The following is a 27,911-nucleotide window of genomic DNA, read 5'->3' as shown; positions in this document are numbered from 1 at the left end:
CCGCCCAACGCGCATCAGACCCGCTTTACCACAACGCAGCAAAGATGCTTCAGCTGCACGTCAGAACTAAACTGTAGAAGCATCAGAAATGAAGCAGCACGCGCGTTTTTGCTGCTCCTGCTGCATCGGTCTGAACGTAGCATTAGAGCAGAAGGTCTCCAATAATGTAAATCAGTTTATTAATTGATCAGATTCCCTCTTAGAGCGAATAAATGCATTGTTGCTGTTTTGGAACTGTCTTAAAATCACATCTCCTCGTAGCACACTGCCCACTAAAACCTCTGTGGAACAAACATGCTTTAACTGATTCAGTCCAAATCTGCTTGAGTTTTAGTCAAGATGTGGATCTATAAAATCTGAGTTCATCCAGAGGTTCTAATGGGCTTTCAAGGTTGTTGGAATAATTATGTATAGGATACTTAATGTTTGTTCTTATGATGTATAATGTGTGACATATTACTGATCCAAAGAGGTGTTGCACAAGCAGTATAGGTCAACTATCAGGAAGTATTGCTCAAGCTTAACGAAACCAGGAGGTTCTCGGACCATTTGACCGCAAGACAATTAAATGCAAATTGATCTGTTCACTGAGGCTGCAAATTGAATTGTATTTCTAGTTTCCTATTCCTTTAGTGCAACCTCAGCTTGTGTAACTAGGGAACCCCCCTGGCTTTAATAAATAGCGAGGAGAAAGCTGAAGACCGGCAGAGTGGGGTGGAGATTTGTACACTCGGCAGTCTCTTCCTACTCTCCTCGTGAGTAAAAAGAATTCTGACTCTGTGCCTTTTTCTTTCCTTGTTTTACAGTGTTATAGGTGTTAGACCCGACAATGGTGCTTTTCAGAGTTATTTGGAAAAAAATTTGGTGAGGCTGAATATTTTACATTTTTTCTTTGTTTAATCACCTATAAATCAAACATGGTGACATTTAAAATAGTGGTTCCACCTGAAAAATATTCCTTGATGCCTTTCTGTCGTACAAATACAAACTATTGTATTTCTAATGTATAGTTTGGGAGCTGCTCTTAAATTAATTCACATGTAATTTCAGGTGGAATTTATTCCTAAGACCTTCTGGGCTGAAGGGGTTAAAGAAGCACTAACTTGTCCAGGTAGACGGTGGACAGTCCGTAGACGTGCTCCATCTTCTTCAGGGTGACGTCCAGCTCGGAGCGCAGCATCGGAGCAGAGCTGGACTGCTGAGGAGACGCCAGGACCTCCTCCGTCTTCTCAGCGATGGAGCCGAGGTCCTTCTTCAGGCCCTCCAGCTCCGACTGGACCTTCTGTCATGGAGACACAGAAACAGGACAGTTGGAGAGGAACAGAATCCTCCAGAACCTGCTGCTCGGCTCTGCTGATACCATCTGCTCCGTGGTCTTGGCGGCGCAGGCTTTCAGCGGTTCCTTGTCCAGCGGCTGCCGCAGACGCGTCACCGTACGGTTCTCGCAGCCCTCCAGCCTCAAACGGAGGTCTTTGATCTTTGTCAGGTAGGTCTTACACACCGACTCGTCCTGCTCGCCTGGTTGGAGAAAACACATCGGATCCATCAGGAACAAAAGCAACGATTTGACCTTCCAGAAAGGACCGAGGAAAACATTTAATCTCTCATCAATTTCAGTATTTTTGTTCATTTCTACATTTTAGGCCCTAAGATTATGGAGTCATTTTTTTCCATTATTGTTGCAAAGAACATTTTCTGTCACTGAAAAAAAATAAAATAAAAAAAAAGCAGTCAAGAAATGAAAAATGTATCTGTTTTCACGTAATTTCATTTTTTCACATTATTATTTTTTTTATTTTTTACTTTTTTTTAATTCAATTTTTCTGATTAAGCTTTATGTATTTCATTCTTTTCAGATCACATGTTCTTCAATTCTGGGGGCGGCAATTGAGGAGCAAAGACGCATTTCTATTGGCCAGCTGGACGACAGCGAAAACATCGTATTGATCGACTGCGAAGTAAAGACATAAGAACGCAATTTGGGAAACTTTATGAAAAAACATATTTGAAAAAACAAAATTTTAAAATATGAATTATATTTAAAAAATTAAAATACATAATATAAAAAAAATATATATAAAAATTTGAATATATAGGATATATTAAGAAATATAAAATATATAAAAAAATAAAATTAGAAAATGTACTGAAAAATATGAAATATATAATATAAAATATATAAAAAATACAATTTGAAAATATAAAATATATTTAAAAATATGAAATATCTAATATAAAATCTTTATTGATTGAGAAGTTTTTCCAAGTTAAAATTCTGGATTGCAATTTTTTAAAACATATTGTTTGCAACAATAATGGAACAAAATTCCCCCCATACAGACATCCATGAACCAGTTTCCCAGTCGCTGAAGCTTCTCCTCCCTGAGCTTCAGACAGTGAGCTGCCTGCAGCAGGAGCGGATCCAGTCGATGATCCTTTCTGACTGATTCAGGAACTGATCAGGATCTGTTTGAACGTCCCGCCGCGTCTTAAGTAGGTGTCACATTAGAAACCGACAATAAATGAATCAAAGAGCTTCCTGCCGTCCGCAGGTGAGGCCTACACTCGGATCAGAGCCTACATCATTTGCTCCACTCATTAAATCATTCGGGGTTAATAATGACAGATTCTCAAACATGCACAGACACACGATCAGAGCGGTTAGGATGGTTTAGAGAGGATGGTTAAAAACAAAGCACACTCAGTCCCACTCAGCCAATCACAAGCTGCCGCCGTAGACCCGGTTCCTTACCTGCTCTGGGCGGCGCGAAGCCTGCAACGGGAACCCGACAATCATTTCACTCACTGATCACATGGTGTCAAAAACAGAAATAATGAGATGAGGTGGGGGGGTGAGCAGCCGGACCCGAACAGAACCAACCTTGCTCTGCAGAGCTGACCATGGTCTGGTAGTGCTGGTTGGCGCGGTTGTAGTTGGACTCCACCTGCATTCGGTCCTCCGCCCCGAACATCTGGGAGTCCTGGCTGTCCCTCAGGAAGTCCTGGTAGTGCTGCTCCAGGTTCCTCAGAGCCAGCCGGTACTCGTCCACCCGCAGAGTCTTAAACTGGACCGGAGAGGTTAGAGGAAAGGTCAGAGCGGGTGTTTTTCTCATCTACACCGTCTCAAATATGAAACAACACGAATACATTAACTCATCTATCTTAAAGCATCACCAAGACTTCTAGAATGCGGTTTAACTGGCTTTGGTTATTAACATGGACGCCACAGTGGCTGCGGCTGCGTAACGTCCACGACAGCCGCTCACACATACTAGGTCTACAACATCAGCCCGAGTGTTGCAAAAACACAAACATAAAACAATACAATAAAGAATCCATGAAAGCTGAGAGGTGTGTCAGCTTCTGGGAAATGAAACGGAATAATATAAACACCATTACCCCGTTTACACTACCCTCTAAAAACTGATCCATGCCGAGTCCGGTCCGAGCTCGGATCAGTTAACCAGGCCGAGCTCCGTTCTGTTGACCGTTTACGCATCACACTTTCACACTATCTCGACTCCTCGCCTCCTAGTGCCGATCTGCGGTATTACTGCCAGTATTGAAGGAGGAAATCAAGCAGTTGGTGGCGGTAATGCACCAAAAGTTGTTTGCCAACCGCCATAAAACACAAGAAGAAGAAGACGAAGAAGCAGGGAATCAAGCAAATCAAAATGGCGCCGCCCGTCACATTCAGAAAGTTATGCTTTATTATTATTGCTGTGCTTCGGTGTTATTATTTAAAATGTTGCGTGGAGAAGATTTGGATTGTTGTTTATAGTTAAAGAAGATGTTGTTCTTCTTCTTCTGTTTCCAGAGGGGCATTACCGCCACCTACTGGAATGGAGTGTGAATCGCGATGTGTAGCCAGACGGAGATGACGCGTTCTGCTCATGCGCTCTTGTTATCAGAGAACCGAGCCAGGGAAAAACCAAGCCGAGCCCACCTCTGGATCAGGTCTGCAGTTAGCTCGGTCCGGTTGTGTCTAGCTCGGTTCGGTTCAGTTTGCTTTCCATTTACACACCATAAGTTATCTCAGTTACTGAGCTCGGACCGGTCTCTGCACGGTTTCTCAAGGGTGGTGTAAATGGATTATTTTTTTCCGTTAGTCAACAGGCTGAAATCAATGAAACCAGCAGCCCTACTGATACTAAATATCCCAACCTGACAACAATGCAGGTAAGACGGGAAACGTATAGCCTGACGTAGTCCGACTCAATTCTAGTCAGAATGAGTCTGATGCTGCTCCATAGAGCTGTGATTATGGGGCGTGTTTTGAACGAACAGGAAAAAAAATGCCTCTGCACTCAATTGGATAGACCTACAACCAATAAGAGCAACGGAGTGCGTGACGTATGTTAAGCCACGCATAGTTGTTGTCAACAAAAATCAAAGCGTGCAGTTGCACGCCTAGAATAAGAAGATGAGCCTTGATCGCGTTTCGCTGTTTTAAAATTAATTTGCTGTCGATATCTTCTAGAACAGACCTAATAGCAGAATCTACTCACCTCAACTCTCCGGCGGCAGCCATTGTTGTTGTCACCCAAGCGCGCTTTGGTGACGTGGTTGATTACGTTACTGTTGATCATCTGTCCATCATCGTATAAAGCCCGCCCTGACAATTTGATTGGCCCGCCAGATATTGTGCTAGCATACTCGCGCTACTATTGAGCAATGCCAGACCGAACTTCCCGACCTCAAACGTTGTGGGCGGGACTAAGTTCGGAATGGCACCCAGGCTAGGAAACTTTAGCCTTTAGATGCAAAACCCCATCATTCACCAATACAAATTTTTGCAAAATTATCGAACATAAATTCGCCAAATATAAGAGGAACATCGTAGATTGGTTTAAAGAAAACATTTAGTTTTATTATAATTTAGTTTGTTGCAAGGATTTTACAGTTTGAAGAAATAGAAAATGACACCATATGCCAACCGTCACTAGGAAGGGCTATATATGCTGCATCATTTAGGTAGTTAACTTTAGATTACTGCGTGACTTATTTACTGTCACAGGAAGGAGCTTAGGGTGCAGTATGATTTAAGGAGGGCCGGTCCACCGGGCAGATGCCCGGGATCACAGATGACCAGTCTGAGCCTGGGTCAGAGAACCGGGGAGGAGCCAGAACCGAAGCCCCGCCTCCAAACGGCTTCAATAAAAAGAAGCAAAGCAAAACATCTTTGGTAAATGAAAAAAAAATCCAGAATATCTGAAAAAGGTTTTAATCAAAAAAGGTTTTTAGAACTTTGAAATAAATTTTTTTGAATTTTTTGAAAACAATTTTTTTATTTTTATAAAAAAAATCTTTTTAACAATAAAAATTGAGTCCAGACCAATTGGTGCTTTTATTTCTGCTTTTAGTGATTTGATTGGCTTTAAATTGGATTATTTCTTCTCTTCTACTCCTGCTTCTGGTTTAAATTTGATTTATCAATAAAGTTCAAATGTGGACATCCAACAATTTAATCCACATCTCAGTTAACGAGATTTAATCACAATTTAATGACTTCTCACAGGAAAAGTCCAACGTTTCTTCCTGTAATAACTTGGGCCAGTGGGAGCTAGCAGCGAACGCCTCCTGAGACGCTCCATGTCTGTGTGGGGCCGTGTGCGTTGCGGTTACCATGGTGATGTTCCAGGAGTTGATGATGTGGATGTCTCTCATCAGGTACTGCCAGGATAACAGACTCTTCAGGTCCACAGACATGGTCTGCCAGGTGGTCTGCAGCCTCTGCAGGTTCCCGTCCAGCCTGAAGGAGACCAGCTGGAGGTTAAACCAGCTTCTGCACAACCAATCAGCAGCCATCTTTTTAGCTAACGTAGCAGCTAGCTGCTAACAGGATAACCTGATCAGCTCATTTCTGTGACACATTGTTAGTTTTATAAATGATTCTTTGTTTTCTAAACACCAGTTTTGTAAAGTAATTTCTTAATGGGGAAAAAAAGATGAAAATGCAAAAACTATTTTAATTTTTCTTTTTTCTAAATATTTCTACCTGCTGGACAACAAACTAAAATCATAATATAGCAAAACAGTCTAATCTGTACAAGAAAAAAACATCAATAATAAAAATGAAATAATCTAATTAAATAATTACGCACTCATATAATCTCCCAGGTATTTAAATTTTAGCGCGTTTATGTTTTTCAGTCTCCAGAGGATTTCTTCAGCCAAGTTTGAGGAGCTGAACAGTCGATTAATTCAGGTGGCAGCTTTAAAAAAAAAAAACTGTTTAAAAACCAACAGTCCAGTTTGAGTTTAAACGGTTAAAGTTTAAGCTTTTCATTTTTGCTCTTTCCTTTTAAAGTCTCTCTAATATTTATTTGTTTTAATGTGTTTCAGCATCAGACAGGAAAACCCTATAAATTCCTCCCAGGGGCCATTTTGGGCCCCGGGGCCTCACTATGGAAACCCCTCCCTCATCTGTTTGGCGTCCTCTGCCTCAGCTCAGGTTTTTGAGCAACATATTTATAAATTGTTATAAAATTACAAGAATAATGTTGTATTTTATGACAACTCTTGCAAGAGCAAAAATGTTTATAAATTTTTTTTATAATACCAGATATTTTTGTATGAATATGCAACGCTAACATATAAGAAACAATCTAAATGCTAAATAAATATTAGAGGGATCCATAAGGCAAATACGCATTACTGTATTTTACACAGAGGTTAGGTTTTACCACAAAGCTGCGCTAAAAAGGAGAAGCAAAGTATAAATAAAATTCACATCTCCTGTAATAAATGATCAATATAATAGTGATTAATTTACTTACTTTTATTAAATTACTTCCATATTTGTTCACATAAAACTATTTATTTTATCTGCGCCATGGAGGGAATCTAAAAGGTACGGAAGAGGATTAGGGCCAGTGGGGAAAAAAAAATTAACTGAGTTTTAAATTTTATTTCAGTTTAGTATGGGAAAAAAATCTCAGAATTCTGAGATTAAAGTCAGAATTCTGAGATTATAGTCATAAATCTGAGAAAAAAAAGTCATAATTCTGAGATTAAAGTCAGAATTCTGAGAAAAAAGTCATAATTCTGAGATTAAAGTCAGAATTCTGAGATTAAAGTCATAATTCTGAGAAAAAAAAGTCATAATTCTGAGAAAAAAAGTCATAATTCTGAGAAAAAAAGTCATAATTCTGAGATTAAAGTCAGAATTCTGAGGAAAAAGTCAGAATTCTGAGATTAAAGTCATAAATCTGAGAAAAAAAGTCATAAATCTGAGAAAAAAAGTCATAATTCTGAGATTAAAGTCAGAATTCTGAGAAAAAAAGTCATAATTCTGAGAAAAAAAGTCATAATTCTGAGATTAAAGTCAGAATTCTAAGAAAAAAGTCAGAATTCTGACTTTTTTCCCATACTAAACTGAAATAAAATAAAAAAAATTAGTTAACTTTTTTTTTTTTTCCATTTGCCCTAATCCTCTTCCGTAAAAAGGAGTATTAAGGCTAGGCTAGAGATTTTTTTTTTCTATTTCAAGTATCAAATCGTAACATCACCAGAATAAAGTCGTAATATTACTAGAATTAAGTTGTATTTTCTGACAACTCTTCCCAGAATCCCTTTCTTCCCTAAAATGAGGAATGTGGAGCATCATGGGAAGTTCTACTTTAGCATCGGTTTGACAAATCAGGAAATCTTTTAGCAGCAGCATCAAACTGGGCAGGATGTCAAAGTGGACTCTGGTTGCTGATTGGTGGAGCTGGTTGGCCGTCATATGCTGGGCGGAGCTCCAAGCTTTCTTTCTGAAACATGTTGCTGTATGATGACTTTATTCTGTAATATTAAGACTTTATTCTCAAAATAAAAAAGTCTCTAACTGGCCCTGATGCTCCATCGTCGGAATCAGTCGGTAAAATAGCAGAAACGCTTCTGATTTAGTTTGAGGTGTAATGAGGTCACCCCTCGGGGTCATCCTACCCGGCAACCAGGTTGACGGCGTCCTTATTGGTGGGCGGCACCAGGAAGCAGATGGACGGCACCGACGCCTCGCTGCCTTTGTCGTTCAGAACTCTCCAATTAAACGGCTGCGAGTTGTTGAGCAGGGCGCACTCGTCTCCTCGGTGGACGGTGATCTGCAGGAAGAGCAGAACCCGGATCAAAGCCGGCTCCGGGTGGCACGCTCCATCGGGAGGGACCCAGACGTCCCGCTTACCTCCATCTGTTTGAAGTCGCAGACGGCCTGGATGGGCAGTTTCCCCTTGATGGCGCTGGCGGGGTTCCGCGGCTTCAGCTGGACCACGGTCTTGGCTCGCCGCTTCAGACCTTCCAGGTGAGTTTGAAACTCGGCCAGCTGCTCCTTCTCATCCTGCAGTCAAAGAGTTTAACAGAGAGGATGTGCTGGTGTTCTGTCAGATCAGGATACCCACAGTCAATATGCATGAAAATACACTTTAAACTACCTCAGCGGGCGTCTATCCCTTTAGTCACAAAAAAACTATTAAATTACTTTTTGTTGGTTTTTGAAGCGTGTGGTGATCTGACCTTAAAAGTCTATTTTTCGTACAAATCTGAAGGGATAAACTAAATAAACTAAAAGGATAAACTGGTATTAACTATGGTGGTGATGGGTCCAGTAACACTGAAGCGTTGGTGTATTTTTGGAGCCCATAGAGTAAAAACAACACTGTATTGGTGCACGTGTTGTTTTCCGAAAGTCATGTGACCGATCCAGGAGTCGTTTCTAACTGACTGATTCACTAAACTGGGTTTATCCTGGTGAAGATTCTCTGTCATCCAGGTCATAATCATCCCAGAAAAGCTAAAAATCAATCCACTGGACTTTGTTTCCAGTTTGAAGACGTTTCTCTTCCATCCAGGAAGATTTTTCAATCCAAAATGTCAGAAATAGCGTTTAGTTCCAGGTTTTATCCAGCAGCCCAACAAAGCCTGGTTTTAGTTTAGAAAACATGCAGATAGAAACGGATGAACGGGTCCCCCCCTTTGGAATGGGGGCCGTTTGTCTTCTTTGTTCGCCTGCAATGCCCCATACCTGTCTATGTCTCTGAAAGGGGGGGTCGTTAGAGGGAATAGTTGGCCTGGCTGAATAGGCGAGGTCTTCTGTTCTCCTGTAAAGGGGTTGGGGCTGCGATGATAGCAGGAAGCAGTGTTGTAGTACTCGAGATCTGTCTTGGTCTGTAGACCATTTTTTCATGGTCTCGGTCTCGTCTCGGACTTGACCGCATTTGGTCTCGGTCTTGTCTCGGTCTCGGGCGCTGAGGACTCGGCATTTTATTTCAAGACCGGTCAAGACCACAGCTGTGGAAATAACGCTAATCATCAGAATATTATCAGTTTCTTTAAGATCCTTCTTTTTATTGGATGCTTGGATTCAAATCCCAGCAATATCCTCATAGTCTCATTGCACTGCAAAAAATATAAATCTCAATAAGTTATTTTTTCTTAAAATAAGTGTGTTTTTCCTTGATTTGAGGAGGTAAGTAAGACACTTTGCCAATGGAACAAGACAATTTCCTTTTAAAATAAGAAAAAACTATTTTATCGTCTTATTTCAAGTAAATATTATCTAACTATCTTATTTTAAGAGTGAAAATACTCATTCCATTGGCAAATCATCTTATTTACCTGCTCAAATTAAGGCTAAATATACTTAATTTAAGCCATTTATGCAGTGAAGGAGATCAATCTATTTTTTCAACAAATTATCTGTCTCATAACATATTTCACAACTTGGTGACAGATGTAGATTTAAGAAAAGTTATATAATATAGCTTTAATCTGTATATGAGAGAGAAACAAGAGAAATTATTGGCTTTTTTTTTCAGTTTTACACATTTTACAGAATTTTGCACATTGTTTTGAAATAGCACATTTAAAAAACAACACAAATGTATGTACTGTTCATGAGCGGCAGAGAAACAGAAGTACTAAATAAAGATGTTAATGTTTAGTCCAGTTCTGTGTGTTAAATATCTAGGTGTTTTTATGTGAATGTGGGTCTTTTAGATCGATTTTTGTGATTTTGATCATGTTCCACATTTTATTGCCACATACTGCCGCTGGTCTTGGTCTTAACTCGGTCTCGGACCCTAAAAGTCTTGGTCTTGTCTCGGTCTGGATTCACTCTGGTCTTGGTCTTAACTTGGTCTCGGGTTAGGTGGTCTTGACCACAACACTGGCGGGAAGGAATCAACTCTATCGCTGAATTGAAGGTTTTTGAAAACTGAAATCTGAGTCCCCCCCCCACCCTCTGTTTAAGGTTGGTTTTTCTTTCTGAACAAAGATGGCTTCCTTCACGCCCCTCTTTTTTTTCCTATTACGTGTTTTTTCTCTGGCCAGAAGTTCGATGGCAAATCCTCCCTCTTCAAGTTGGCGATCACTGCTGGAAGATGGCAGGAGGGAGGGGCTACTATATTTGGGCAAAAATGGCTGCTCCCAGACTCAGAGATCGCCACGAAAATTATTGTTTTTATTTATTTTGCTAATTAACGCTAAATTCATTACATCACTGCCAACGTATTAGTTTTAGGTATAAATAATGATCCATTGATTATTCCTTTATGAACGAACTTTTCCTTTAAAGGTTTTTTTTTTAACTTTAAATCTTTTTTTTATCTTTTTCTTTTATCCATTTTTTTATGTGTAGTATGAAATCAGTTTATTTTCCAAATAATTATTTAGTTTCACTTTTTCTTCTGTTTTGAAAAGAAAGTATTTTTGAGGAATATTTTTGGCCCAAACTGAGCTCCGTACGTTCCAGCATCCAAACAGTAATGAAACTGTGATGCAGCTGAACAGCTTAAATACGATGAACTCACAGCGGCGTCCTGCAGCAGATCCTCCAGCCGCGTCACGGTGACGGAGCGGTCGCAGGTGTACTTCCTCTTCATCACTTCCTGCATCTTCTTCATCCTCTCCTCAGCCTCTCTCACATCAGCAAAAAACTGCATAAAAACAAACCAAACAGGTTCAGACCTGAAGACGACGTCTGAGCTTTCAGTGACTTGACTTCCTGTTCCGGGTCGCGACTCTTCATCCCGGCTCCTCGCCTCGCCGTAGGTCAGAGGTCGTACCTGGAAGTAGGCTGTGTTTTCCTTCAGGTGCGTCTCGATGCAGCAGCACAGCTGGAGGAGCCAACTCCACTGAGTCTGCAGCGCCGCCGTGAAGGCCTGAGGAGGAGGAGTCCATGTTTCAGGGAACATTTCTACAACAGGAGGAGGAGTCTGTAGACCACAGCGGCGCAGACCGTCTCACCTCGATGGTCTGCCTGGCGGGGTGTCCGTCCCGCAGCAGCTTGTCTCCTGTGGCCTGAACTCCGTTCACCTTCTTCTCCCGGAGCTCCAGTTCCCTCATCAAACCCTGCAGCAGAGGAGGAACAGGCGGGGTCAGCAGGGGTCAGGCGGGGTCAGCCCCCCCCCGCCACGCTGCAGGAACCAACAGAAACCTTCGCAGCCACAAAGACGACATGTTTTACCGCACCGAGTAGCTTTCCTTCTTGGAGGCCATGTTGGTGTTCCGCTCGCTCCAGTCGAAGTTGACCTCCTCCTCCTCTTTCTCGTTGAGCCACATCAGCTCCTTGGTGGCGGCGCTGACGAAGGCGTGCAGCTCCGCCAGGAAGCGCAGACGAGCCTTTGAGGCGTTCTGCAGAGAAACCAAACCCTTATTTCTCTCGGACAGTTCCCCGGGAAGCGTTCGCTCCGTTACTCACCAGCAGCTTTCCGTACTGCAGCTCCAGTTTCCCCAGATAATCCCGGTACGCAGCTTTACTGGCGGGAGAAATCTGACTCTGGAGAACATCAGAAACAAGATTCAGCCTCGCTTCCTCTCACTCTGAGGAAGGTGTTTGCTGTTCATCCTACCTCATCGGCCTTCGCCCGTTCGATCTTGGAGCGGAACTCCTCCACGGACTGGTGCAGGCCGCGGTGGCTGCCCAGCTGCGCCTCCACGTTGGGCAGGTCGGAGCCCCACTCGCCTTCATCCACGCGCCGCTGGTTCTCCTCCACCCAGCCCAGCAGGTCATGGACGTAGCGCAGGGTGACCTCATCCAGCTCTGGTCGCCTGCTGGAGGACTCCTTCAGGCCGGGGGTCATGGATACCCGGGTGATGGGGATCTGGGTGATGGGGATCTGGGTGATGGGGATCTGGGTGATGGGGATCTGGGAGGTGGTCACACCCGACTTCAGCCGCAGGTTATATTCACTGCGGACGTTTACGAGTCTCTCATGGAGACGATAAACTCTAAAGGAAGAGAAATAAAGATAAATGTTGGAACAAATAAAAGAAATTCTCCATCCAGCCACTTAAAAACATCGGCTGGCGGCTCGTTTTCCGGTCCATAAGAACTTTGAAAGTCCTGTGATAATTAGCGTCGTTCTCTACCTGCGGTACATCTGTTCCGCCTGCAGGTGGCGTCCATCTTTCAGCCGCTGAACGTCATCGAAGAGGAAGCGGATCATTCCCTCTGCTTTCTCCAGGTCGGCCTCCACCTCTGCCGTGTGCTGAGCAGGTTTGCCGGCGCTCATCATCCTCACATCCTGCAGGAAACAGGAAGATCCTCCAGACTCATAATCAACCAACATGCATGTTTCTAAGGCTGTGGAAAGGACACCTCTGACAGAAAACAAACATGCTGAAAGGTTTGGGATAGGCTTTGGTCTAAAGGTTAAAAAAAACAAAAAAACATCAGCGTCTAAATAAATTAAAAATATGCTGAATGTGGCTCGATTCATTGATCAGAACTCCTCCAATCAGGATCCCTAAAGCAGAAAACACTGATCCTGCTGTTTAAACTCTCACAGATCATCACATGACATCACATCACATGTGAATAGTACAGATGAGCCAAAAGTGCTAAATTGATGATGTACATGTGATATACATGGATTTATTACATTGTTTTGGTAATTATATCTTACATATCTGATATATATATATATATATATATATATATATATATATATATATATATATATATATATATATACATATATATGTATCTGCTCTATTTGCACTACCTTGTAAGATGCTATTTTACTTTTTATATTTGTTATCCATATTTTTATCCTAAGTGTATATATTTGTCTATTTTTTGCATGCCTTATACTCACAGTGTTTTTAGATATTTTGATTATTTTATTTACCTATTCCATATTATATGTTTCATGTTGCACGATTGTACCATAAAAAATTCCTAGTTTGTGAACTCCTTCACTAACAATGGCAATAAACCTGATTCTGATTATATATATATCTATATATATATATATATATATATATATATATATAAACTTCTTTCTAGGAGCATTAAAAGACCATAAAAGACTAATAAAAATTAAAATTACTCATTCCTGTGTAAAATATATGTATATATATATATATACACACATTCCTCGTTTTCCAGCCACTTCTTTAGCTTCTTCTCCTCCTCGAGCTTCTTTTCCGAACATACCGCTCCACGATCAACCGGACTTTAACCAGTTATATATTATATATCTGATGAAATTGTTTTATGAATGTATTTAATGATTTTAATGCCAATTAAGGGCTTAATTTAAAAAATAATACTTGAATGATTTTTAATGACCCGTTAGAACCCTGATATAACATGTAATATATTTCAGCTTATTGATTTTTCTAATGAGAAATAGAACAAACGCTACAAAAATGACTTAATTAAGAATTACTACTGAAACATTCTCAAACATTAAATCCATCCTAAAGTGTGATGTGATTGCATTGTCTGGTTTTCAACCATCTTTTTTCTACTTAGTAGTTTAGTTGAGTTTTACTAGTTTTTAGTTTTTAAATAAAAAGAAATAAAATTGAAAAAATGAAATGAAATATGTTTGACTTGGAGCTGATAGATTTCTGTTAATAAACTCGTTTGTTTTTAATTTATTCCATATATGTGCAGAATTATCTATTCAACCATGATATGAGCTCCATTCACTTTTATCTGTTGTTCTAACACACAGCCAGTAGGGGGCGCATGTTCATCAGCAATAGATGACAGTCTGAATTAAATAAGATGTTTACCACCCCTGTTTGGGCAATAAATATATTAAAGCTGCGCAGTAATGTCATGTGCTGGATATCTGATTTTTTCTTATGTAAAATAGTATTTAAATGTTAATTTAAACAAGAACTTTTCTTTGTTTTTCTATTTTAAACTTCTGGGAAAATAAATTCTCATTTTTTTATCATTGGCTTTAAATTAATGAATGAATGACACACAGATTGTTTTGTTTAGAATCCAAATACAAAACTTTTCTTTAGTTTCAGCAATAAAAGAGTGATTTTTTAAAATGTTTTTGTTTTATTTTCTATTTCTGACGACAAAAATCATCTATAAAAGGATGATTTCTCACATAATGAGCCTGGATCGAGTCACATGTGATGATATTTTCACTCTGTTGGGATTTTAAATGGACCAAACGAGGCCAGTTCTTCACTTTCTCAGCAAAAGGAGATTTTTCTATAAAAATTAATAAAAAGTTTGTTTAAATTTTCTAATTTAAAAATTTAAAATGTTGTAAAATGTTGTAAATTTGAAACTAAAAACTTTGGTGTTCAGTTTCCTCGTGGATTATTTTTCATGACCACGATTCATTCGGCTGCCATGTTTCTTTTTTGTTATTTTTTTATTTTAAGTGTTTGTTTCTTCTCTAAACTAAATTATTGTAATTCTGCCCAGTGATTGCTTCCCGTCTCAGAATATAAACATTTTTCATTTTAAAGTTAATCTAGTTTTCCTTTTTAAAATAGAGAATGAAAATTAAATCATTTTCAATTTTTCCATATCCTTTTTTCACTGAAAATAAGAAAAAAAAAATCTATATATTTTGAATTTTTAAACAAAAATCATCCAGGCTCTTGTTTTTTTGGTTTTAATTTAAAAGAAAATAATTTCTGCCTCCAGTTTTTATTTGAAGCTTCCTCTCAGGTTACGTTCTGCTGCCCCCTAGAGTTCAGACGAGGCACTGCAGCAGCAGCAGGGCTTTCTGCTGAGGAGGGAAGGTTGCGTTCTAAAGGAGGACGGTGATGCGGAGGATTCTCACCGTCTGCAGCAGCGTCTCCACCTGGTTGAGCTGCTCCTCGCACACCCCCGACTCCATCTGGACCTTACTGACGATCCTCTGAAGTCGCTCCAACCTGCAACGAGGAGAAGAGGTCAGGAGGCATCAGATGAGGAGAGAGGAAAGGCGGCGGCACTCACTCCGTCCTCCTGTGGAACACGTAAAGGTAGCCCTGATGAAGGAACGCCATGGCGTGGATCTAAACTGCAGCTCAGCCTAGTTAGCAGCTGAAGCCACACGGCTGGGAGCTACGCCCTGACTGCCATGTGATGGGGGGTTATGAGCCAGTTTGTGAGTGCCGTCTCCATGGCGATTAAACGGCTGTCATGAGTTTTTTTTTTTTTATTCGATTTTTCACTTCCTGCCTAACAAAACAAACAGCTTTTGATGTGAGCGGACGGCATCATCAGCCGATGAGTCATGGTCCCACTGGAACGCTGCGGTTTTCTGCTTGGTAACCGATCATGTGATGAGCTCAGTCCCCTCACCTCTCAAACTCGATCCGAAGGAGGCGCTCTCGCTCCAGGATGGCCACGTGCAGCCGCCCCCACTCCTTCTCCACGTCAAACGGATGGTAACCAGGAGGCACCTTGACCTGCCCGGCCTGGACGGCGCCCTGCGGAGGGAGATCTGCGTGAGTCCGGCTCCCGGCCGCTCTGCGAATCTAACGCAGGGAGGCTCACCTCAAACGACTGGAAGATGTGTTTGGAGCGATTCTTGTCGGCCTCTTTGGCCGGAAGCTCGGTTTCCTTAAACTTCAGGAACTGACGCCAGAGAACCTGAGGGCGAGAGCACAGAGAGGCGGGGTCAGCGACGGCTCCTCTGCGGCGTCTGCATTACGGCTGAAGCTCCAGGCACCTCGACCTCCTCGTAGCTGTTGGGGAACTTCCTCTCCTCGAAGACCAGGATGTGGTGTCTGATCCACTGGAGCAGCATGCTGACCACCTCGTAGTACTCCTGCCAGCGCAGCTCCAGCTCCTGAACCGCAGAAGGTCACAGTGACGACGTCAGAACGGAAAATACAAAAATATGACAGAGAAGACGCCATTAGCGTCCATTTTCTGTCTGTTAGATCAAAGACGAGTGATGGTTAATGAGGCTTTGATCCTCCTTCAGGATAAACTTATTTTTGAAGGTTTTTTTTAGGTGTTATCATTTTGAAATATGCAAGTGTTATTAAAATAAAAAAATTTAGCCCACTGGTGAGTTGTGAACTCACATTGGCTCTTATCCCGTCCTGGATGTCCGGCACCCTGGGCATGGCGTCGTACAGTGAGGAGACGTAGGTGATGATGGACTTCTCGTCCGGATGGGGAACGTCCACATCTGGACAGAAACATGGAAGCGGTGAGAATCCGAACGGAAGTGAATCGGTTCATGTTTGCTGCATGTTCTGCTCTCTATTTATTCACAAAAAGTGAAGCCACCGGCCGCCATATTGGTACTCCCCACTCCCACAGAGACGTGCATTAAAATGCCTCCCTGTGCAGCATTTAGCTGCTAAAACCAGCAGTTTTCTGTCTGCAGGAAGACGTTCCACTGGTCATTTCCCAGTCAGAATAAATCCATCTATAGCCGATGGATCCTATAGTTTAGTCTGCAGACTAACATTAGTCTGCAGACTAACATTAGTCTGGCTATCTGAGACTGACTGGAAGACATTGACTGAGTTAGACACTGACATAGAAAATAGAAAGTAGAGGAAATAGAAAGTAATTCACTGAAAAGTTTATGTAGTGATTCTTTATTAAATTGATGATGTTGTAGTTTTTATAGCGTTTGATGTTTTTCTCATTTGAAAAATTCATGAGCTGAAATATATTGCAGGTTATATTAACGGAAAAAAGCAACTCAAACAGTTAATCTACTGATGCTATGAAACAGCCAGCGTCTGTCAAAGTGATGAATTTATCTTTATTTTAACAACACCTTTGTTTCTAGATGTTGGAGCTTGGCCTGTTTTCCAGTGTAGTCCTGTTTCTCTGACTGTGACTAACTGGATGTGCTCTCTTCGTCCTCTGACATGGGAGCTGCCTTGGAGCTCGTCTGCCTGGCTGTGTGTTTCCTGGACGGGGCCGCCTGTGGAGCTGGTTGACGGTTGCCTTTTGTATCTATGCTTCTTTTTCTATGTCTGCTTCTGTCTCCTTGAACCCCAGTGGGCCTCAGCAGATGGCCGCTCACACTGAGCCTGGTTCTGCTGGAGGTTTCTTCCTGTTCAAAGGGAGTTTTTCCTCTCCACTGTCGCTACAAGCATGCTTAGTGTGAGGGATTGCTGAAGAGTCGATGAGTCAATGCAATCAGCTGGTTTTCCTTAGATAGAAAACTTTGAATCAATCTGACTGGATGATCTGGTTGATCTGGATCTATAAAGTGACCTGAGATGACATGATGTGGATTGGAGCTATAGAAATAAACTGAATAGAATTGAATGAGTCTATTTTTTTATTCTAAGTTAAAGTTAATCTACTGATGCTGTGAAACAGCCAGTCTGTGTCAAAGTGATGAATTTATCTTTATTTTAAAGTCTAAAGTCTCCCTGAAAATGAGAACATCATCAATGTTCAATGCTGTAGTTCACAGATTGTTTACATTCCAACAGGTCTAACTAGGGAGTACCAATATGGCGGCCGGTGGCTTCACCTAAAACCTGTACTAGGAGCGGGCATTCAGTAATTCAGTGAATAAATATAGATCAGTGGTTGTGGGTCGGGGGCCAAAGCGGACCCAAACTTCTGCTGACCTTCTGGATCCAGCAGCCTGGTGACGCCCAGCTCTCGCTCCGCCACGCTGAAGGCCTGCTCCAGGTTCTCCTGGTTGGTCTGCCGGTACACCAGATTCATGTCCACCAGACCGGGCCTGCAGACAGGGAGGCGTTACACTGGTTCACAGATTAAAACACCACGGACACCTAAAGCAAACCAACTTTATCTATAAAGCATGTTTCAGAAGAACAATAAGAACTGAGCTGATCGGCTGTTCAGGAAGACCTGCTGAGACATTCGGTCCTCAAACAGCCTCCGTCCTTCAGGACCATCTAAACCGTTCCCTTTCTGGACCGGAGAGGTCAACCCGGTTTAAAGTCACTCTGATAAAATGATCGGCCACGTCTGTTGCTGCTCTGAGGTCCGATAGAACCAGAACCGTCACCGAACACCCAGACAGGGGCGGATTAAGGACATTTGGGGCCCTAGGCAAAGACTCGGGTTGACCTTTAACAGAACAAAAATGCCATAATTATTTTTATTATTCAGTGTTTTTTATGACGCTTTGGGCCATTTTTAACGGCTGGAAAATTTGTACTTTTAACATCGATCTTATTTTTCTGCTAAAAATCCTGTTTGTGGACGAGGAGCAGCTCTTTGTCTCCTCAGGATCAGGGGTGGATTGAGGAAATGTGGGGCCCTAGGCAAAGACAGGCAGGGGGCCCTCTGAATGGAGAAGACGACTCATAGAACAGACAGATATAAGGAATAGTACATGGAAACAAGAGTTTTATGGGGCCCCCAGTAGAGACTGACACGGGAGTGGATTTTCACTCCTGTCCCGTCCCACTCCCACAGAAAAAAATGGTGTCCCGTCCCGATCCGGGGCCAGAGTAGAAATCTAAATCCTGTCCCGTCCCACTCCTGGTGAAATGACTCCCGCTGCTGCTTCACACCCACGGGTGAAAAACTCAGAGCGGAAGCACTGTTGGTTTTTGGGTCGTGTAGTTTTTTTTTGACTCGCATTATAGTGTAGGCTTCAAGGAAAAAAACTACAAAATGGCGGCGCCAGTACTGGATTTTTTTCTTTCTATTTTATTTTATTTTTTGGCATCGATCCTAGTTTTTTTTTAGTTACTATTGGTTTGCTCCCGTTAATGTTTAATCCTGTACCGTCCCAATCACGAGATCGTTACTAATACTGACTCCCATCCCACGGGAATCCCACGGGAATCCCGTGACCCGTGGGATTCCCGAAAAAATGTCAGTCTCTAGCCCCCAGGAACTTAGGGCCCTAGGCAGCTGCCTGGTTTTGCCGAATAGTAAACCCGCATCCAGATGACGGCAAATGAGACGATCGACCTGCTGCTGTTAAAACAACAGCATCCCAGCATCAAGCAGAGGAAACGCTCTCAGATCTAAATAAAAGCCCAGATTTCAGGTGAATCCAGCCCCTTTACAGGAGAGCAGAAGACCTCACCTTCCCTTTAACAACCCCCCTTTCAGAGACACAGACAGGTATGGGGCATTGCAGGCTAACAAAGAAGCCAAACGACCCCCATTCCAAAGGGGGGGACCCGTTCATCCGTATCTATCTGCATGTTTTCTAAACTAAAACCAGGCTTTGCTGGGCTGCTGGATAAAACCTGGAACTAAACGCTATTTCTGACATTTTGAATTGAAAAATCTTCAACGTCTTCAAACTTGGAAACAAAGTCCAGAGGATTGATTTTGACTTTTTAGGAATGATTATGACCTGGATGACTGAGAATCTTCAGCAGCAGATTTCAGGTGATTAAAACCAGGAGGAAATGTTTTGGTTTTTAGGAAGAGCAGGAGAACGTCAGTAACATTGTCTCTAATGATCTTGACTAACCGCAGATCTGTTCACAGGTTATTCTGAGCATCTTAACGTCGCCACGGGCGGCTTTTTTTACGCCTGTCCTGATTCCAGCACGGACACGTAGCAACAAGCGAGGACGTGGAAATGAATTCATATCATGCAGGAATAAGCAGACAGAAGTAACATGCAGGAACAAGCGGGAAGCGTCTAAACGTGTCCCGTCCGCCGCTCTGCAGACGTGGACTAAACTCTCCCTGGTCCCCACATTCCCGGGGTCCCTACACGTCAACGACGTCCTGCTGGTCCCCGGAGGACAGGTGGATCAGAGCAGCTTCCAGGGCCGTCCTCTGGGACCCCTGGCTGGACCCGTCCCTGGGGCCCCAGCTGGAACTGAAGGAGCTCTCATCTGGTACGTCTTCGCAGGTCATGATCACCCGGTCCTCCAGGTCGCTGACGGAGCCCGCGGTGCTGCTGGAGGTGCTGCGCAGGCGCCTCTTGGGATGAAACCGTCTCCTCAGCTTCAGCATCTCCTCAACTCCGTTTGGAAAAAGGGAAAAATCCTAAAGCGGCGTTGAAGCCGCGGCGGCTCCTCGCTGCACCTCCTCCTGCTCCTGCACCCAGACTGAATCGATCTGAGAGCTGCTATGCTGCGACCTGCAGAGCCTGCAGTGAGCATACCTGTAGGGTAACACCTTCTGCTCTTCAGCTGCAGGTTCCTCCTGATACACACCTTCACTGACGACTCAGAGCCGCTCAGAGAACTAAATAGGAGATAAAAAGCTGCTGAGTGACTCTGGTTACTATGGCGATTCCCTCCATGTCTGGGGGATAGAGGGACCCGACTGAAGCCCTGATTTCAGCAGACACACCACTATGGCTCCAGTGAAAATGTAAAGTCATATTAAACTATTTCCTGAACTATTGGAGTCAGAAGCTCCTGCTGACTGCATCTCTACCTTCCTGCAGGGTTTTCTGTCAGATAACATAGAGCCGTTTCCTAGAACTCGGATAGAAATACCTTTAATTGGAGGGAGGAACTGTTAATCCAGAATGTTCTGTGTGTGTGTGTGTGTATGTGTGGCCATGTCTTTAATACCTGGTGGGGACAATTTCCTAGGAATATGCTACATTTTGGGGACTCATAGGTACTTATGGGGACCAACAACTGGTCCCCATAAGGAAAGTTTCTCTTCTTGGGGTGGGGGTTAGGTTTAGGACTAAGGTGTGAATTGAGTTTAGGTTAGGTTTAGGGATAGGTACGTATGTGTCGGTAATGGTTAGGGTTAGGGCAAGGGTCACGGTTAGGCCATGTACATTAGTGGAATCAATGGAAGGTCCCCACAAGGATATTGTGACACAACATGGGTGTGTGTGTGTGTCAGGGGGGGGTCTGGTTTGCAGCCTGTTTTATTTGTTTTATTTTTTGTGACGCAATAAAAAAAAAAACTAATCCTGATGAGGAAAAGCTGTTTGGCAAAATAATCCAGATTAAGAAGCTGCCAACAGAAAAGAAGAACAGCAGATTTATGATCCCTTTAATCTGAAGGTTAACAGTTAAACTACTGTCAGATGGAGACCATCGACGTCTAGATCCGTAAACTAGAGATGATTTAACACTTTTTATTAATCCAAGAGCAAAGTGTTGAAATATGCACCTTAATCTGCCACCGAGAGCGACACAGTGTTCAGATTAGCAGACCTGTAGCCAGAGATGGTAAGTAACGAAGTACAAATACTTTGTTACTGTACTCAAGTAGATTTTTCTGATATTTTTACTTTACTACTTATTTTTATGGCGACTTTTTACTTCTACTCCTTACATTTTTACACAAATATCTGTACTTTCTACTCCTTACATTTTAAAAAATTGGCTCGTTACTTTAGTTTTGAATCATTTCAATGGAGTTACCGTTATTATTTTTCACGTCATCAATACCAAATTCAATCTAACTGGATGGGAATCTACGTTGCATTTGACGCACCACTACAAGATGAATCGACAGATTCGGCGGTATTCATTCGCGGCAAATCATTGCAGCTTGGTGGCGGTGGCGTTAGCATAGTAGCATGGACGACGAGATGATTGAAAATGAACACAACGGAGATCTAGTCCTATTGGCAGACATCCATTTAAAATGTAGGCAACGGCATGAAAAAAGTGGTTTCTACTTTTACTTTTATACTTTAAGTAAATTTACAAGCCTGTACTTTGTTACTTTTACTTTAGTAAAGAAGTTTAATCAGTACTTCCACTTTTACCAGAGTATTTTTTAACACAAGTATCTGTACTTTTACTCAAGTACGGAAAGTGAGTACTTTTGCGATCTCCGCCTATAGTCAACACGCATGCACAAGACGTCAGATTTGCATTTATCCTTTTAGTTTTGGACAAAAAACAAACTTTAAACTACCTAAACAGGCGTGTTTCCCTTTAGTCAGGTACAAAATTTTTTTTATTTAAGGTCAGATTGCATAAGCTTCAAAAAACACCAATAACTAAGTTATGAAATAGTTTTTTTGTACTTGACTAAAGGGATACATGCCTGTTTAGGAAGTTTAAAGTTTATTTTTCGTATAAAACTAAAGGGATAAACGGGTATCGACTCTAGGTTTGCTGAAGCAGTTCTGTGATCATCGTGTCGATAGTGGAGATAAACGGACGTTTGGATTCTGCGACTCTATGGATCGACGCGGCATCCTGACGAGCCTGGAGGACCAACCACATTGGAGCATCAGTGTTACTATGGCAACAGTCTTTTTGTTTAGGATGAACGGTGAGGATGAGTGATTAGAAAAACATATTGATGGAATCCGTTTTCCACTAAAATGTAAAAACGAGTGACAGAAACCCAGAAATAAGAAGCAGCTGCAGGTTTTCCTCCATAACTTTCTAGTAGATCCCATAATTAGATGGGAGAAAATTCAAGATCAGGTATCTGTGGAAATGGGATGGAGCTGTAGGGGCCTATCTACTCTGCCTATTTCTACATTACATTAAACATGGGCTGAAAATCTCATAATTTGCTGTTTTGATGCAAAAACGGATCTAAAAATAAGTAAAAAAAACGATTAAAAGAAGTTTATTTTCAATTAATTGGAGCAGATAAATAAGATTTATGCCTCTAAGGTGATTATCTGGGTTTAAAATAAGATCATAAAGTTGTTTTACTTAATTTATTCAGTTTAATTCAGTTAAAAATATTTTACTGATCCCAATGGGAAATATAATCATTTCATTTCTGTTGGAAAATTATCTTAAAAGCTTAAATTAAAGGTGAAAAACACTCAGTTCACAAAATAAACGGGAGTTTTTTATATTTCAAAGTTTGCTTCTTTTCGGACCTTCGACCAATCAGGACGCTCATTTAGATCATAGTGAGGAGCAGGGGCGTATCCAGGATTCTAGGAGATCGGGGGCCCAGAGGGTGAAGATTTAAATTTTAATTTAAAATATGACAGATTACCGGATTAAAGACGTTTCTAATTTACTACATGCTATCACACATAACAGTTCACCCTCAATGGGAAGAAATTAATTCACCTGCAAGTCTTTAACTGTGTTTATTTCTCTCTTCATCAACAAACTCTTTGGTTACATTTGATCCTTATTTGCCAAAGTTATGAGAGGAAAATCTAATATTTTAGCCACCTGATATTAAATTAAGCGTTTATTACCGCATGTTTTGCTCCCCTAATCAGAACAGAAAAGTTCGGATTGGTTTTAATTTGGTTCTGCTGAGCAGTTCTTAGCGGTAACTATCTTACCTGCAGCAGGAAGATGTTTTCCCTGCATCCCGTTAGCAGAACGAGCTAACAAGGCTCAGCCTGATGGTTTCAGGAAAGATGAGCGATCAGAAACTATCGTTACAAACTCTGCTTTTATTGCAGCTTCTTTTGAACATTTCTTTCCCAAATCAGGCTCCTCTAGCATGGATGAGAAGCTTTCCAAACAAATCGATCTAATTAGGGATCTGATCCACCTCAGAGGTCGCAGATCTGCTCTTAAACTGAACATTTTCTGTCATGAATGAGAAACTAGGTTGAACATAGCAGCATCTGATAGACGTCCATCTTCATGTCGGATTTTCTGTCCCAACAAGTCAGAACCGGAAAAAAAAGCAGAAAAGATTCCAGCCTCCAAACCGGAGCAGTAAATACTGGAAAGAAAGAAAGCAGCCAGCTGATGTGAAATATGCAGAGGGTGACGGAGAGGACCGGGTGAGGATTTCAGGCCCCGCGGTTCTCCCCGCAGAGCCGAGTCCAGGCAAGTTCTGGGAAGTTGCTGCTCCGGTTTCTGCAGACTCACCTGTGTTTGTGAAGGATGGCGTTGAAGAGCCTGCCGTCCCTCCAGCTGGTGGTGAAGTTGTCGCAGCGCAGACCCTGGTAGCCCTCCACCATCCGCTGGGACCAGAGCAGCAGCTTCTCTTTGGCCGTCATGTTGTCCGACTGACCGTTGACCTGGATGTCTGAGATCTGCAGGGCGACAGCAGCAATGAGCTTCATCGTCCTTCACTGTTCAATTCTATTCAGTTTAGTTCTATAGTGCCAATTCACAACCAGAGGATGTAAACGGAGCGCCGCGAAATTCCCGCTCCCAGTTCAGGAGGAAGTCCGCTCATTAAAAAAGGTCACTTTGCATCTCATTGCAGATGAGATAATGCGTATAATGCATGTATGACATCCATTTTCATAAACAGGCTCTAACCACAACAATCACTTTATATAAACCCACTCTATATTAAGTATAGCTATTGAATGTTTTTATGATATCTTATCCCCCTTTTTATCACCAAATATGCAATCCTCGTCACTACGATTCCCCGGTAAAGTTAAAACATAGAGTATGACAGATTATAGGCACAGATTACAGCATAGGTATTGGCCTAGGGTTTAAGTCAAACATGAAGTTAAATAAGGTCGGAGCGAACTGGGGCGGAGCCAAATCCGCTCTGCGCTCCGCCATATTTCTTCCGCTCCGCTAAAAACACGTCATCTCAGGTCACTTTATAGATACAATACAACCAGATCATCCAGTCAGATTGATTCAAAGTTTTCTATCTAAGGAAAACCAGCTGATTGCATCGACTCATTGACTCTTCAGCAATCCCTCACACTAAGCATGCTTGTAGCGACAGTGGAGAGGAAAAACTCCCTTTGAACAGGAAGAAACCTCCAGCAGAACCAGGCTCAGTGTGAGCGGCCATCTGCTGAGGCCCACTGGGGTTCAAGGAGACAGAAGCAGACATAGAAAAAGAAGCATAGATACAAAAGGCACTAGCAATTTTTTCAATAGTCGCACGTAGCTACAGCTAAAACTGTACGAGGAAATTTAAGTTCACAGCTAACAGTATTCTCACACTGTGCAACGCTCTGATGCGATCTACCTGCTCACACTCTACGTCTAAAACCAGGTGGGACTCGCCTCCGCAGTGAGATGGCGCTACTGGGACTCGTCTATCTGGAAGCCAAACCAGTAGAAGAGGAACATGAAGCTCACTAGAGTGAAACGCGCTGCCTTGGATATTTGGAGGATTTAGTGCTGAAAGCCCTAAAGAGAAAAGGAGACGACGTATTTGGACAAAGACATGGCTGAGCTAACGTGGCTACTACGGTCTGTCAGTTTGACAGAAAGAACTCCATTTCACTCATTGCCCCCCCGCCATGCTGCTGGGTTTTCGTCTGTGAGCGATTTGTCAATGACCACCTTACGACGGCCGACTGAATTTCAAACATGTTTCATTTTCTCCCGACCTACGATTCCTGATGGGGGGGGGTGGTCGTTAGAGGCTGATCGCCCCTCGTTACCCCCTGGTCACTACACCATGCACCATCAGGCTGAAAGTCGGAACTATCGGAAAATGATCGCATTACTGGAAAATCAGCCCTAAAAGGGTAAAAAGTCGTACGTCTTCAGTGATTGTTTTTCTCACATTTAGCACAGAAAGGCTAAATGTGAGAAAAACAATCACAAAATAGTAGAGATGCACTATATCGGGATTTTGGCCGATATCCGATATGCCGATATTTTAAAACTCATGTAGCCGATAACCGATATCGATACCGATGTTAAAGCTGGACAAAAATAAGTAGTCATTGAAAATAACAGTTTTGTTATCCATTTCTGACACTTTGAAAAATAATATACTCAAATATATTTTCATATGCTGATATTAAATAGATTTTTTAAAAACGCGGTATTGATCTATTTTACTTTCAAAATCTGGTGAAATTTCATCGTTCTGTTACAAACTCTCATGATATTTTGCAAATTCTTGTGAGATTTTGTTAGTAAAATAGATCGATACCGCGTCAATATATCAACATATAAAAATATGGCAACATTTAGTGAATTTTCGGGGGATTTCGTAGCATAACGATGACATATAGCAATATTTCATTAGTAAAAGAGATTGATATGGTGTTTTTAAATGGCAATATATCAGCATATGAAGATATTGGGATATTTTAATGGATCAATATTTTTTCCCTCATCTTTAGAAGTTTTTAAGTCTGTAAAAAAGAAGTTTTGGAGGAAGAAGTAGAAGTAGTATTTTTGTTTTTGTTTTAGACTTTAGAAACTCAGAAGCTGATCAAATATCGGGTTAAATATCGGTGGGGGGGCCGATGTCCGATATTCAGTTTTCAGGCCGATACCGATAGGGGGCCGATTCTATCCTGCATCTCTCCAAATAGTTTAAAGGTAAAAGTTAAAGTATTACATGACGTCTATGTTTGTTTCTTATGTTTAATTAAAATAAAAATAAAATAACAAAAAAATATATTTAATGAGAAGATTCCAGTTTATTAGAAAAGTGAAGAAAATCAGGACTTATTTCTAAACTAATTGTTTTGCTGAAAGCATCAAATCTGCTTCTTTAAATTGACGTCTTGTTCTTGGTTCCGTCTTTTCATCCTTTTTTCAACCCTTTCCTGTTGCTGATCTCATCCAAAGTTTCTATCTTCTCGTTGCAGAGCTCATGACATCCATAAAACTCGGCTGAAAATGCTTTGGAGCCATAAAACGAACCAAACGGAGCCTTTCGGTGTGAGAAAGTGGGTCTGATTTCCCAAACTAAGGCTTTTTAATGTGTTCCCATGCAGCCAGGAACAAACGCTGGACTGGGAAGCTGGAAAGTTTTATTAAAACTCTGAGTCATGCCAAGGATAAAAAAAATCCCGCAGGAATATTGGATTACTCACTGCAGAAAAACAAAAAAAACACTTGTTAAAGTTCATTAATGAGGCTGAAATGGGCTAAAATCTGTTCTGGAGCTCTGCCCTCTGTGATAGATTATTTTATCAGCTAATCTGGATTAATTGATCATCGTTGAAATAAGGTTTTGCTTTTTTCTCTGCTGCTGCAGAAAGGCTAACTTTCTGTGTTTGGGATTATTTTGGAGAAAAGCCTCGCTCTGGGATTATTCCCTGCAGGGCGGATGGCTCCCCTCCTGCAGCCGCTCAGTCACGCCTCACGCTCCTTCAGCCTGTTTCATGCTTTCCTTTTTCAGGGGTTTGATGAGTCAGAGCAGAACTGATCATTTCATGTTTTTAAAAACAGGAAGGGTGGAGGAGACGAGGCATTTTTTCCTTCAGAAGGAAACCCCCAGAGCCGCGGTGGGCAGAGTGACTCAGGCCCTGAACGGAAACACATCCTCCACCCCCGCAGCGCAGCCTCCGTAGATCCACTTCCCTACAGCAGATCCATGGCTTTTATTACCAGGCAGCCGGTCGGGCAGCTCAGAGGAAGGCCCCATTGTTCCTGGTTGTTTCCCTGAAAATGTCAGCTGTGTCTCGGTGGTTTTTAAAACCCTCGATCGACTCTTTGGGTCACGCCACGTCTCCTCGTGGGAATCTCTGCAGGAATGGGGAACAGAATCCTGCAAACGTCCCAACAGAACCATCATCCTCCTAAATCATCAAAGCCTCTCCGTCACCGCCCCTTTCCGCGGTTAGGACACCCAAACCGGCTGCTACCGACTCCGTCCTGTTTCTAATTGGTAGCAAGGAGCCGCTGTTGGGTGGAACTCCTACAGAACCACAAACAAGTCTTCCTCCATGGTAGGAGTCCGGGATTTAATGCTCCCATGAGCCGAAAGGAAAACGTAGGAAAAAGATTTCAGCTCAACCAGCAGTTTAGAAGCTGCTGGTTGTTCCTTTTGTATCTATGCTTCTTTTTCTATGTCTGCTTCTGTCTCCTTGAACCCCAGTGGGCCTCAGCAGATGGCCGCTCACACTGAGCCTGGTTCTGCTGGAGGTTTCTTCCTGTTCAAAGGGAGTTTTTCCTCTCCACTGTCGCTACAAGCATGCTTAGTGTGAGGG

General features: G+C 42.1%; 1 protein-coding gene across 24 annotated transcripts in view; it reads right to left on the bottom strand.

Moving 5' to 3' along the window:
- Positions 1–27,911, bottom strand: part of pleca (plectin a) — a 154,195-nt gene that overhangs the window by 19,426 nt on the left and 106,858 nt on the right. For 18 of the 24 annotated variants that reach the window (XM_038270716.1, XM_038270717.1, XM_038270721.1 and 15 more), the window contains 21 exons: positions 23,899–24,065; positions 17,788–17,903; positions 16,267–16,373; positions 15,906–16,025; positions 15,731–15,826; positions 15,536–15,663; positions 15,030–15,123; positions 12,352–12,506; positions 11,832–12,210; positions 11,681–11,758; positions 11,452–11,613; positions 11,227–11,331; positions 11,046–11,141; positions 10,791–10,916; positions 8,168–8,320; positions 7,933–8,087; positions 5,626–5,752; positions 2,882–3,065; positions 2,753–2,773; positions 1,361–1,518; positions 1,104–1,282 (listed from right to left, as the gene is read on the bottom strand). In XM_038270716.1, coding sequence (XP_038126644.1) covers positions 1,104–1,282; positions 1,361–1,518; positions 2,753–2,773; positions 2,882–3,065; positions 5,626–5,752; positions 7,933–8,087; positions 8,168–8,320; positions 10,791–10,916; positions 11,046–11,141; positions 11,227–11,331; positions 11,452–11,613; positions 11,681–11,758; positions 11,832–12,210; positions 12,352–12,506; positions 15,030–15,123; positions 15,536–15,663; positions 15,731–15,826; positions 15,906–16,025; positions 16,267–16,373; positions 17,788–17,903; positions 23,899–24,065 — 2,906 coding nt within the window. Of the gene's footprint in view, positions 1–1,103; positions 1,283–1,360; positions 1,519–2,752; positions 2,774–2,881; positions 3,066–5,625; positions 5,753–7,932; positions 8,088–8,167; positions 8,321–10,790; positions 10,917–11,045; positions 11,142–11,226; positions 11,332–11,451; positions 11,614–11,680; positions 11,759–11,831; positions 12,211–12,351; positions 12,507–15,029; positions 15,124–15,535; positions 15,664–15,730; positions 15,827–15,905; positions 16,026–16,266; positions 16,374–17,787; positions 17,904–19,874; positions 20,200–23,898; positions 24,066–27,911 lie in introns of those variants that run through there. The other 6 variants (XM_038270719.1, XM_038270720.1, XM_038270733.1 and 3 more) reach the window with 2 other exon arrangements.

The sequence above is a fragment of the Cyprinodon tularosa genome, unplaced genomic scaffold, assembly GCF_016077235.1.
Source record: "Cyprinodon tularosa strain WSP-4 unplaced genomic scaffold, ASM1607723v1 ctg774, whole genome shotgun sequence".
NCBI lineage: Eukaryota > Metazoa > Chordata > Actinopteri > Cyprinodontiformes > Cyprinodontidae > Cyprinodon > Cyprinodon tularosa.
Note: the sequence above shows the minus strand (reverse complement) of the source record. Positions and strands in the feature narration are given on the sequence as shown.